We start from the raw sequence: 13439 nt of genomic DNA, 5'->3' as shown, positions 1-13439 counted from the left end.
TGTTAAGGAGATAGAGTCACAGCCTTGAAATGAAGTACAAATAAAGAAAAAGCTTAAAATAACAGTTCTATGTTATATCTTTGACTTAATCTGTTAAATACTTCAATTTAAGAAGTCGATTCTATAAACATCAATATGTTTAAAATAACTCAAGGAGATTGGTAGAAGAATATAGTAAACAGTAAAGACTAGTTTGTTAAGCACTAACTAAATATTAAAAAATCTGTATGTACTCCTTTTACACAACATTGCCACAATTTAACTTATCAAATGTTGGCAACACAAATTCCCAAAACTGCCCATGTCCAATTATTCATCATAAACAATTGTCTATTCAACATCCGAAAATGGTATACTACGGGTGCGCATTCCACTAATCCAGTCATATCAAAGATAAGGCTCCCGTGCCGCTTTCGGCCCCTGGGCCGTATCAATAAGGCCCGCTATCGCAATGTGTCACAGAAAGAAGAATCATGCTTTTAGATTTCATTCGATTCCTCTACGGATGTTTTAAATACTCGTACTCGCACGTCTACGGCGTTGTAACTAAATTAAAACAGAAAACATCAGGGAATTTTGTGGGATTTCACTGTATAATTCATAGGAATCATTGGCATCCAAACATTTAAAAATGAACCATGTCATGCAACCTATAATTAAAATTGTAAATTTTATAAGGAGCAGAGGACTAAATCACCGACAGTTCAGTTCAGGCAAGATTTGGACAAAAAGTTTTCTGATGTCCCTTATTTCACCGAAGTTCGTTGGCTCAGTCGAGGAGTAGTTTTAGCAAGATTTTTGCCTTACGTGACACTATTCAAGCTTTCATGTTAAAAAAAGGCAAACCAATTGATTATGACAATGACTGTGCTTTTTGGTAGATATGAATAAACACTTGACTGCTCTGAATATACAGTTACAGGGTAAAAATCTGATCGTCACTCAAATGTACATAGTTATACAGCTACATAGTTTCCAACTTAAATTCCAATCAGTCCTTCTAGTTTAAAAACAGGGTATAAGATAGGAAAGTTTTACCACATTCCTATGGCCCCATCAGTTTTCGAACAACGTGATCCGGTTTATCTTCCAAACATTCAAATAATGAAAGTCAAGAGAACCTTTCAAATCATGAGAGTCCCAAAGTAATGATAATACATACCTCGTCCTTCCATAACAAAATTTGACAATTTTGAAATCTAGTGACATCTGAAAATTCACCCAAAACTATTTTTTGTAAATAGAAAGGTTCAGGCACTTACTCATCTATTATTATTTATGCTTAATTTAAATCGGTCGTAGGTTCTGGAATCTCAATCACTATTAGATAGGCAATATAGATTACAAGTACAAAACCAGATATTATAGAATTTATTACACAAGAAATTTTGAATATTTATATTAAATGACAAAACAAAACTATGAAATTCATTAGAAATATAATTATTAATCTGCAACCAGTATTTCAAAGTTGTCAAAGTTGTCTATACGGGTTAAATGACTTTATCTGATGTCAAACATACTGTTGACAATTTTTTGTAAACGCTGAAAAATAAATATTTTCAAATAAAATGAAAAATTCAATCGTAACTTAGACTATTAAATATGAATGTATAAGTTTAATTAAAAAAATGTCGGATTATCAAATCGACGTTCAAGAAACGGGTAAGTTTTGTCAAGAAGATTTTGAATTCATATTATATTTTTAAAATATAATTACTCTTATTAGATGATTCAACATTAAAGTTGTATATCTTTGCCATAATATTTTGTTCTAGATCTAATTTCCAATGACTCTGAAAATGAGTGTTCCCAAAGTGTATGCTCAGATACACATAGTGATACTACATCTGCCTCTGGATTTACAGATAAGAGCACATTATCAGAGTCAACAATTCATGCCCTTTCAGGAGGCAGTGAAGGTGAGAATTCGGCTAGTCACTCAGTTACTGCAATAGGTAAAGCATATTTTCATTGTACAAAAAATACTCATTATATTTACTTTATAAGTTGCAATTATTATTTAATGATACTTTTTTAGGTCTCGATGCTAAACCAAATTTTACAGTTGCGATAAATAGGGGTATAGTTTTACCATGGGGAGCTCAAAAAGAAAGAACTGTTTTATCTGGGCAACATTTGGAAATGGATTTGAGACCTGGAGAATTTGTAATGAGGAATCTCTTTGCAGATTTTACTGTTATTGCAGAGAAAAAAATTGAATTTGTAATGACTGAATCACATGTAAATAATTAAATAAATAAATTATGTGGAATACAATAATTTTTATGTATTTTAGGAAAAACCATTATCAAAGTCACTTCAACGGGGAGAAGATTCACAATTTGATCAACTTCTCAGTGCCTTTGGTTCAGTAGCTGAACACTGCTTGCCTTCTCTATTAAGAGCTCTATTTTCTTGGTATGAAAGGCAAATGTCAGAAGTATCTAATCCAGAACAAAAAAAATCAGATATTAAACAAAAAAGGTGAGCAAAAATGTTATCAATGATAATTTTTGATCTTTTATTTATTATTATATCGACTTTATAAACCATGTGGATTTATACTCGCCGGCCAGTAACTCGTTATTTTGCTAAAACTTCCCCTAAAAGAATAGTAGGCTTCTTTTACTATCTTTGTTTTTGCTGAATATGTATAAAGATTTTTTTGTTTATATTTCATTTATTAATACATCTAAATGTTCTTGATTTTAGGTGTATTCTGTTTCAAAATTAGTTTTTTTTGATAGTTTTTAAAAAAAAGATAAATTTTGACGTTTCGACTTTTCTTTAAGTCTTTATTAAAATATGATAAAATCAAGAACATTTAGATGCATTAATATATCATAAGGTCTAAGAAATAAAAAATTGAAGAAATTTATTTCATTTATTATATATTTTTCCATATGCCAATGAGTTGGCATAAGAGCTTTCAGCTCTGAGTAATTTGAACTTCTATTATGATAAGCTTCTTATAATGCATAGAGTACTGTATTTATATTATTCTCCAGTCTGCTGCTTTCTTCGATGACATTCTAAATAAATGTTTTTTTTTGGATCTTTGTGTATTATCTGGTTTGATATATTTCTAAAGTTTAATTTACTTACTTAAAACAGTGAACAACACGTTTGTGTAATTCAGCACACAATCAGGGTATGCATATGTGATCAGATCAGAATTTGACATGAAGTGACATCAAAATAAAGGGATATACCCTTATGGTGATTATTGAAATATGTATTATTGTGTGACGATTCTCAATTATTCCAAGAATTGTCTAAAATGGTCTAGAAGACATCGAAATCCAAATAAATTGTATAGCCAGCTAACAGCCTCTTTGGAATTTATTTGATAATTATTTGGATGTATTAAATTCGCCTCAAAATATACATTTGAGCAATTGCTTTAAATTCATTAGAGTGCTTATGACCAAAATGAAATCAGAATGCAGTTTCAAAGCATACCGAGATGCTGTCAAGCTGTAAATAATACTATAGCAATAAATATATGCTATTAAAATAGGCTATTTAATTTTTTTAAATTTTATTTAAAAATTTATTCTGAAATGATTTTTCCACTTTCTGCAAAAATGTTTGAAATAAAAAAATACACTAATTCAGAATTAGTTTTAATTCCACAATTTCAATATATTTTACAGTTAGAACATTGAAATCGTAGACCTTCGATGGGGATGTATAATAAACTATTTTGTTATGACCTTATTTTAGTGCCTTGGTACTAAATTAAACAGTGTCATTCAGAAAAATACCAAAAGTTTTAATTTTAATTATAGAACGTTTTTGTGATTTAGAATAATTTTCTGTTTTCCATTTATAGTATTATAAATATAGTGGCAGGCAATACAACAGAGACAGTGGAAAGATCAGAAGCTGATATACAAAAAGAAAAACGAGATCTTGCAGTGGAGTTTATTTTTTGTTTGGTATTGATAGAAGTACTAAAACAAATGGGTTTGCATCCTGGACATGAAGACTTGGTGCAATATATTGAAAATTTGGCTTTAAAACATTTCAAGCATCATGAAGGGTGAGTATTCATAGTGGTTTTACTTTATTTTGTATCACCTAATTGAATGGTTAGTGCACAATGTCGAAAAACACAAATTTGCTCAGAATCTCCCACATTATCTCTAAAAACTTCGCTTCAAGAGAATCATTCACAAAACTTCATTCATTACATTTATATCTAATGTGGAATTTTAAAAATGCTGTCCTGTCCTTTTGTGATTATACATAGGAAGAGGTAATATGTGAACTAATTGTCTATGACAAATACTTACATTGAAATAGTTTTTAATATTTGGACAAAATGTACTGTACTACTACACCAACAATCACAATTACATTGTCTGGCGCGTGTTTTGATAACCAAGTTATCATCTTCAGGTGTGTAGTGGTAGTAAATAGTATTTTAGTATGTACATGACGAGATCCCAATTTATTTTGAATTTATTATAATTATTATTATCCAAATTATTTTTAGATATAATAAGAATACAAATTCAACCTTCAAAATATTTATTTTTTAGGATACAAAATAACCCTAACAGTGCCAACATTCATATGATATCAGATTTATATGCTGAAGTTATTGGAGTTCTTGCTCAATCTCGTTTTATGTCTGTAAGAACTAGATTCATGGCAGAATTAAAAGAGCTTCGATCTAGAGAAACTAGTCCAAATACAACTCAAAGTATTATAAGCTTATTAATGGGAATGAAATTTTTTCGTGTAAAGATGGTTCCGATAGAAGAGTTTGAAGCTTCATTTCAGTTTATGCAAGAATGTGCCCAATATTTTTTAGAAGTCAAAGATAAGGACATCAAGCATGCACTTGCTGGGTTATTTGTAGAAATTTTGGTACCAGTAGCAGCAGTAAGTTCATTCTGATAGGAAAATTAATTTATTTTTCAATCATTACCATTTTCAGGCTGTTAAAAATGAAGTGAATGTTCCTTGCTTAAAAAACTTTGTTGAAATGCTGTATACACAAACTTTAGATGCCAGTACAAAATCGAAACATCGTTTGGCATTATTTCCCCTTGTCACATGTTTATTATGTGTGAGTCAGAAACAGTTCTTTTTACAAAATTGGCATTATTTCCTAGCTATGTGTTTGTCACATTTAAAGAATAGGGATCCTAAGATGTGCCGAGTAGCTTTAGGTAAGAATGAATAAGAATTATTTTGTACAACAGATTTTACTTCCATTTCATAACAATTAATAAATGTGAACCTCTTATGTGAAGATATAGTTTAAAAAGTTAACTGGCATCATCATTATCAAGTAAGTTCCCATAATTCCAATCATAAGCTTGAATTTCTTGAAACAATTATTATTTTTCTCATTGACTCAAATACAGTCAGTTTTTCCATTTAAATTAGAACTGAACATGATATTTAGTGCAATTTATTTAGATCTTTTAATTTATGACTTCTACTCTATTTTCAGATAAATTATTTGTTTCTTAATCATCCTTTCAATGAATTTCAGTGCTAGTGCCTTTTTAATATTTGTTTAAACATCCAGCTTTTATTTCCATATGTGTTATTGATCTGCTACTGTTTTTTCGTTCACTTGGTTTAATTTTCTATGTTGCAAAATTTAAAAACAAATTCTATTATGTTTAATAATTCGTATTTTATTTTTAGAATCACTTTATCGCCTTTTATGGGTATATATGATTAGAATAAAATGTGAAAGTAATTCGGCTACACAATCCCGTTTACAAAGCATAGTAAATTCCCTGTTTCCAAAAGGTTCAAAAGGCGTAGTGCCGAGAGAGACTCCGTTAAACATTTTTGTTAAAATCATACAATTCATAGCTCAAGAAAGATTGGATTTTGCTATGCGGGAAATAGTTTTTGACTTACTTTCAGTAGCCAGACCTTTTAAAGTGATTTTAACTCCAGAAAGGATGAGTATAGGTCTTAGAGCTTTTCTGGTGGTAGCTGATAGTCTTCAACAAAAAGAAGGAGATCCACCTATGCCTAGATCGGTAGGTGTATTACCCAGTGGTAATACTTTAAGAGTAAGGAAAACGTTTTTAAATAAAATGCTTACTGAAGATACGGCCAGAAGTATTGGAATGAATGCTTATTTTCCACATGTTAGAAGAGTTTTTGTTGATATTTTGAGGGCCTTAGATACTCAATATGGAAGACCCTTAATGATGACCAACACTCAAAATGTCAATAAAGAACCTGATGAAATGATTACTGGGGAAAGAAAACCTAGGATTGAATTATTCAGGTAATTAGAGTATATTTGTGTTATGTGATGGACACCTCTTATTCTTCACTATCCAAGATATAATTTGCCAAATGCTTCTAGGACTTGCGTAGCTGCTGTTCCAAGATTGATTCCTGATGGGATGACTAGTGGGGAGCTAGTTGATTTACTCAGTCGACTTACTGTTCACATGGACGAGGAATTAAGAGGACTATCCTACTGCAGTTTGCAAAGTTTGGTGGTAGATTTTCCTGATTGGAGACAAGACGTTTTATGGGGTTTAACACAATTTGTTGCCAAAGAAGTATTAGATACTTTTCCACAACTTATGGATCATGGATTAAAAATGATTTTGACTTTATTATGTGCTTGGAAGACTGCTGTTTCTGGTGCAAATATGAGTGCATTCAATTCCTCCACTTTGAGAGGTAATAATTTTATATTGTTTGTGTCAAAATAAATCAATAAAAACTTTTTGAATTCCCTCTTTGGGATGGTTATTTCTACATAAATATATGATGGAGCTGTACTAATCTTGTTTATCAAAAATATCAGTTTGGGTTGCAACTTATTTCATAATCACTTTAAATTGTTTAAAAACATGAACTGTATTTTTAGCTAAAGAATACAATGAATTGAAAGTAGGGCCACCAGATCCAAACCTCACAAAACGTACAGATACAAGCAAATCAGAACCTTTGGCATCAGTTCTTCATTATGTGGAAGCTCTTGCTCTTGTTATGCTTTGTACTTATCGTTTATCAACTCGAAGATTATCTGTAATGATTTTAAAAGAAGTTAAAAGTCTATTGAAGGTATTGAATTGTTCAGAAAATCCACCTGTTATTGATATTATGGATCAATATTGTCCTCAAGTAGTAGAGAAATGTTTGCCACTGTTACCACCAGCTGAGAAAACTGCTATTCAAGCCGTAGGATTAATAGGGTATGTCAATGAAATATTAAAAGACAATAGACTTTCAAATATATACCAATAATTTTTAGGAAAATTAATAAGTTTGATTTCTGTTGCCTAATAATAATATAAATTACTAGCATTATATCACCCATCAGTGTTTTATGAAATCCCGTTAAACTTATTTAAACATTCTATTTTCAAGGTATATTTCAGTACAGTAGTTCACTATCATTCAGTTTCATTTAAATTTTTCGAAATTGCGTCGATGAAATTCATGATATACAAAGTAGTACAAAAAACTACACACCTTGGTATGCCACGAAGATATTTTTCAAGTAATAAAATGGAACATGGCTAATTTATAATCATTATAAACTTCACTTAATAGAACAAAACTAATAATGTTTCACTGGAAAAATATGAACATATTTATTTTTGTTTGCTGTTAAATATACTGTAATTTTATTATTTAGTAGTAACAGTTTTTAGATGGTGGGTGAATTTATACACTTTTATACTTAAGTAATTTATTTACACACTGAACTATTCACTAACACTATCTAATTCTTAACACATTAATTTATTTAAAAACACCGTTTGTTTTACTTTTTATTATCCCAATGTGTTCACTAAAACATCAAATTATTTACTTATTCTAGATGCTAAAGTATCGCTCATTTATATCCAACGACTTTCTAGATAATTCAGATTTTTGAGCTCTCTAGAATGCCGTAAACAAATAAAAAGTCCACCTTAGGAATTTTCTTCATAAAAATAGTCACAATATAATGTAATCAGCTTATAAAAACAAGACGTAAAACCATGATTTAAATAGGAAAAATATAGGCGCATTTGCTTTATCATTAAATAACAGAACCCACTTCATGAGATCAAAACACAAAATTTTTTTTGTTGATCCTTATAATGAAATATTTATAACATATTTCAGCGCTGTAGACCTGCAGTGGCTTGCTGATAGGAGTTCCTCAGTTTGGACAGTTGGACTATTTGAGGATGGTTCAGTGAAGAATGCTGCTAATTACAATTTTTCTGTAACGGATCCATGGAGTATATGCTATTTTGGATTTTTAGAAACTGACAGGCTATTGAGTTCCTGCACTTTAATGGCAATGCATTCTTGGCCTATTGTTTTCACTAGATTGAATGCTCTATATTCTGTAGTTGATCCGACGTAAGTACTGAAAATATTTATGACTGTGATTTTTCAAAATTGTTATTGTATAATCCCCTAGATACTTTCATACTTAACACACTGTTTACACTACCACTATACCAACACTCACAATTACACTATCTGAAGCTAAACAGTTTTGCGTCAAATAGTGTAATTGTGAAAGTTGGTGTAGTGGTAGTGTAAACAGTGTGTTCACTATGAATATCACTATTGGTTCCAGAAATTCCAACTTAGTCCTAGGCACTTTATTAGAAAGGTGTAAATGTAGTCTAATAAAGTAGTATCATTAACCGATATTCTTCTTAGCTTCTATAATTTTTTTCATTTATCTCAATTTTTAAAAGAGATAAGAACTGTGAGACGTAGAGTCTCACAAAATTATTGTCTTGATTGTTAAAATATAAAATTTTGACCTACTTATATTAATTAGAAATCTGATGACCCTCAAGAACATTTTATACTTTAAATTTCTCTCTATATTTTAGACCATTAAACGATAATAGAGCGTCACTACTAAGAAGTGCAACAGCTGTGAAAAAACCTCCGACAGAAAGAGACGCTTATATGCATTTGTGGAAAAATTATATCACTTTTGCCTTCAGGGTGGTGCCATTAATTTCTAACCCTATTATTAGATGTGCCAGTCCAGATCTCAGTTTAAGGTAAATTATTCAATAAAATCACTTGTACAATATACAGGGTATGCCACGCTACGTTGACATGTTTCAGTTAAAATATTTTCAATTGTTTACTGAACATAGATACCAATACTATGTTCACTACATTTTTGGAATCTATGCTAAATTCAAATTTAAACGAAACATTATACGTATAAAGGGTTTCAGTTATTTCAATTTGAAAAAAAAAATAATTTTTTGCAAACAGGAAATATTGTACAATGCCATTTAATTAAGATAACTGCTCCCGCTTTGGAGCCATTATCAGGAGAAGGGAGGGGATGGTGTTTATTCGTTCATTGGTAAGAAGTGATCCGATTCTGTGATCTTAATCTGCCTACCCACGCAATGAATCACCCCTTTTCCTGGTTGATTCCCAGGCCTCAGTCTGCCTACTTCTAGAGAATACTGTTGACACTAACACAATTGCTGCTAGTCTTCAGCTAACTGGCGTGCGTGAGAAGTATATTATTGGCGGGAGGAGATCGGCTTCTTGGGGGTTTTAAAGGAATGGTTATTGTTGGCCAGAGTTGTATTGGAGCGAAGTGGTATACTTTTTGCTAATGGAGAAGTATATTGTTAAACTTGAGAACCATTCTAAAAGTTTTTTTATGTACATACTATAATACTAATAACTATCATTGCAGTTCCTCCCCAGATAGTTTGAATGCTGAAAAAAATGATAGCAGTAAATTGCCGGCTACAAATATTTCACCTTCATCTTTATACAAACTTGTTGTGCCACATCTACGGTGTGAAGTTGCCGATATAAGAGATGCAGCTGTTTTTGCTTTAGGAAATATTAACGGAACGGCTCTCAGGTAAATAAAAAATGTCAATTTTCAATTCGAATATATTTATAATGCATTTTTATCAATTTCAGAGATTTATTTGAAGAGCTGACTGTCTACATTCGCGAATCTATTGATAAAAAACAAGAAAACGTACGTCGCAGACGAAGAAGAGACGCGCTAAGGCTGCAACTAATGAGATTGCTAGAATACATTGGCGATAACGGAACGTTTGGAATAAGTAGTTGTGTTTTGGATAGGGATTCACAATCTCTTACTCCAATTCTAGTAGAATTCGTAGATGGCGTTAGGTATTATCTGGAAAACGAACCTGATAAAAATTCGAATGCTGTAAGAGATTTAACGCTGCATTTTTGCTATTTTATTAGGAAGCTGGTTAAGAATTTTACATGTGAGTATCTACAATCCTAGAATGATAAATATCAACGCATTTTCCGCATCTTTATCCAAAATAATTATATGTCCAGACATTTAATAGGTTTTTGTTTTCTTGTGGATTTTGCAAATGTAAAATATACCATGAATGGATAACAAAACCAACATACCCCGCCAATTATCCACCTTATATTACTTTTTTACTTTTCAAAACTCATTTTCATCTTGTCATACTCATTTTAAGTCAGAGGAAGGTTCCAGTGCTTTACTTTTGGATGTTGCTTATTTAATGTTGCTGATTCTTTCAATTTCCCGTTGCATTTTATGACAAAATTCCATTGAACATCTACTGGTTTCAACTTGATTGTTTCTCATTGATCATTTTCCTTCAGTGAGATCAACAACTGATCAAATCTTTACTATTCGCTGCTTAAGAACACAATATTTTCGTACACGAGCTCTTCATAGGTTACAAACAAGCTTAAGGCAGTGCTGATCGATCTTACCTCTACAGCACCCTGCATCTTTTTCGCATTCCTCCGAAATTTATTCGCCTGGAGCGGATGACGTTAGCTGAGACTAAGAGCTAAGTGAAGATAGCGGGGGAGACCTAACGAGAATTCCAAATAGGACGAGGTCTCAGGCAAAGACAGGCCCTCTCGTGTTCCCTCTTCTAGAATGAGTATTCAGAAATATAAAACTTAATAGAGGAGGCACTCTTGTTAACAGAATAGTGCAGTACCTGCCATGTGATGACATTGATCTTCTCAGTAGAAGGAAGCATAAATTAAAGGAAAGTTTTGAGCAGCTTGAGCTGGAGGAGGAATTCTGTATAGCGGGGCTCACCATTAACGATTCCAAAACAAAATACATGGTTATGTCAAGAAACAGAAAAACTCTCTCAGGGGCTTTCGAAGTAGGCCGGTATAAGTTTGAAAATGTGCCGTCATTTAAATACCTGGGATCACTAGTAACCGAAAATAAGAACTCGATGGAGATAAGAGAATTTATGAAATAGAGCATACTTCAGTCTCCAACGACTACTGAAGTCACGTTTACTGAATTGGAGAACAGAAAAACGGATCTATCGCACAATTCTCCACCCTGTTATCATGTACGCTAGTGAGACCGCGAGGAGTTGTACAAACACCGAACTCTACCGGCTCTACGAAAACCCCAGATAACTGGAGAAATGTGGTGGACGAGGCCAAGGCTCTTCGAGGGCCGTAATGCCAGTGGTAATAGTAGTATATTCGTTCATAAGGTATTTTTTTCTTTCAAAGTAACCTTTCATTTATTTTTTGTTTTCATCAGTTTGTTATATTGAACTGTATTTCTCTTATCCAGTTTTTAAAAGGTTTCACTATTTTCTTTTGTTTCTGGATGTTTTATTGCTCAAAGTTAACTTCATGGTGCCTTTTAATTGAGGTATTTTGCTTCTCTTTATCTTCTTACTTTCATCAAGTATACTTGATTTAAAACCTTATATTTTTCCCTTACTGTTAATATTATTGTTTTCTGTCCTCCTATTAATTTTGAGACTTGTATTTTCAGATTTCTCCTTTATTAGATTTTTATATACTTTTATCATTTACTTGTTGTTTCTCTATCCTCTTAATTTATTTCATTATTCTATAGTGTATGTATTGAATTTATATTACTAATCTTGACAAATTGATGATATATCTGCAATTAACTTTATTTCAGTGGACGCTTGTAGAAGTCTTCTGAAAAGAGATTTAAGATGTAGTTTATTCACTTTATTTGGAAATTGGGCTGGAAAATACGGTTTCCCTATTGGAAAGACTAACCTAGAAGGAGATGTAAATAATAAAAAACATCAAGAATTACAATTGATAGCATTACAAGCTATGAGTTCTTTACTTTGTTGTGGACCCTGTTTCGATTGCCTTACTGAAGAAAGTCCGTATTATTTATGGATTGATGGACTTCTTAATAGTCTAGATGAAAAAGTAAGAAATATTTTTTTTTCAAATTTCAATATTCGTGAAATCTTAATTTCAATATGTTCAATTATTTACCATATACTCAATTTTTTTTTCTTATGTTTCAGGTGTATAGCTTAGCACAAGAAACTGTTATCTTATTACTAGAATCCAATCCTGATGTATCTCCTTTATTGGATTGGGTGGTAGATAAATGTTATACAGGAACTTCTAAAGTAGCAGATAGCTGTTTCATAGCATTGGCAACTATATTCAGTGCAAGGTAAGTGTAGCATTTATTTAAATATATAAATATTTATTCAAACATGGGTAGTTTTTCTTAAATAATTTGTATAATTCTAGGGAATATCCATGTGATCATTATACAGCGATAATAAATGTTACTTTGATGAATACCGGGTGTCCCAGACAAGAAGTGCGAGATACTGCCTTGCAATTGCTCCAGTTATTAGACAAAAGATTTTTTGGTTGTATAGGGCCACTTGTCGAAAACGACTTAGGTGAGTTTATAGTTATTATTATCACTAAAAGATATGGTGTACAATTTTTTTTCATATTTTAATTGAAATATGGGGTATTTTTATTTTTAAATGAAACATTCATTTGTTAGAATTCATATTCATCAAATTATTGTTTTTCTTCTAATAAAAGTTAAGTTGTTTCAAAATTGAAATATCAATATATTTATTGTATTTGTTCTAATAAAAAAAGATTAGTTTCAAAAAATACAAATAATGTAAGCTGTGGATGAATCTGGTTACTCAAATATTTAGCAAAAATTAATCATGTATTTTAAAACAAATGAGCAACTAATTTTGCATGATAATAGGATATCTTTCTAAATTCCTGGACAAAATTAACGCACAACTTCAATTAATCTAAATATTTACAATATAAACACAAAATGAAACGAACTTACATTGAAATAATAATGAACACCTTCAAATTAGTCGAATATGAGCTTAACATAACTTTAATTTGCCTTATTTTTCCATAAAAGTTTGTTTTTGCTGGAAATGCATAGATAAGCTACCATACCTCCAAAATTCAACCCTAATACCACAACAAAAGCTTGCAGTATATTCTCCCATTCTTCAATAGAGACCTCTATGAGTTGGTTGTGATTAAAAGGGGGACTATGACACAGAATCCTCTTTTTGAGATAGTCCCATAGATTTTCTATAGGATTCATATCCGGATTGTTAGGTGGTCACTCTAATAAAGGGATATTGACATCATGT

The 13439-nt window shown here is 31.4% G+C and overlaps 1 protein-coding gene across 4 annotated transcripts in view; it reads left to right on the top strand.

Annotated features, from left to right (window-relative positions):
- Positions 1-1492: 1492 nt before the first annotated feature.
- The window catches only part of LOC130899340 (protein furry), a 38186-nt gene continuing 26239 nt past the window's right edge, over positions 1493-13439 (top strand). For 3 of the 4 annotated variants that reach the window (XM_057809223.1, XM_057809222.1, XM_057809220.1), the window contains exons 1-17: positions 1506-1665; positions 1779-1958; positions 2042-2244; positions 2300-2487; positions 3839-4048; positions 4551-4896; positions 4952-5186; positions 5674-6274; positions 6356-6681; positions 6872-7199; positions 8122-8364; positions 8853-9029; positions 9692-9865; positions 9928-10247; positions 11939-12204; positions 12306-12460; positions 12541-12698. In XM_057809223.1, coding sequence (XP_057665206.1) covers positions 1632-1665; positions 1779-1958; positions 2042-2244; positions 2300-2487; positions 3839-4048; positions 4551-4896; positions 4952-5186; positions 5674-6274; positions 6356-6681; positions 6872-7199; positions 8122-8364; positions 8853-9029; positions 9692-9865; positions 9928-10247; positions 11939-12204; positions 12306-12460; positions 12541-12698 — 4144 coding nt within the window. In that variant the 5' untranslated portion in view covers positions 1506-1631. Of the gene's footprint in view, positions 1666-1778; positions 1959-2041; positions 2245-2299; positions 2488-3838; positions 4049-4550; positions 4897-4951; positions 5187-5673; positions 6275-6355; positions 6682-6871; positions 7200-8121; positions 8365-8852; positions 9030-9691; positions 9866-9927; positions 10248-11938; positions 12205-12305; positions 12461-12540; positions 12699-13439 lie in introns of all 4 variants that reach the window. The other variant, XM_057809219.1, reaches the window with a different exon arrangement.

The sequence above is a fragment of the Diorhabda carinulata genome, chromosome 11, assembly GCF_026250575.1.
Source record: "Diorhabda carinulata isolate Delta chromosome 11, icDioCari1.1, whole genome shotgun sequence".
NCBI classification, from domain to species: Eukaryota; Metazoa; Arthropoda; class Insecta; order Coleoptera; family Chrysomelidae; genus Diorhabda; species Diorhabda carinulata.
The sequence above is the reverse complement of the archived record's forward strand: the minus strand, read 5'-3'. Positions and strand labels throughout refer to the sequence as shown.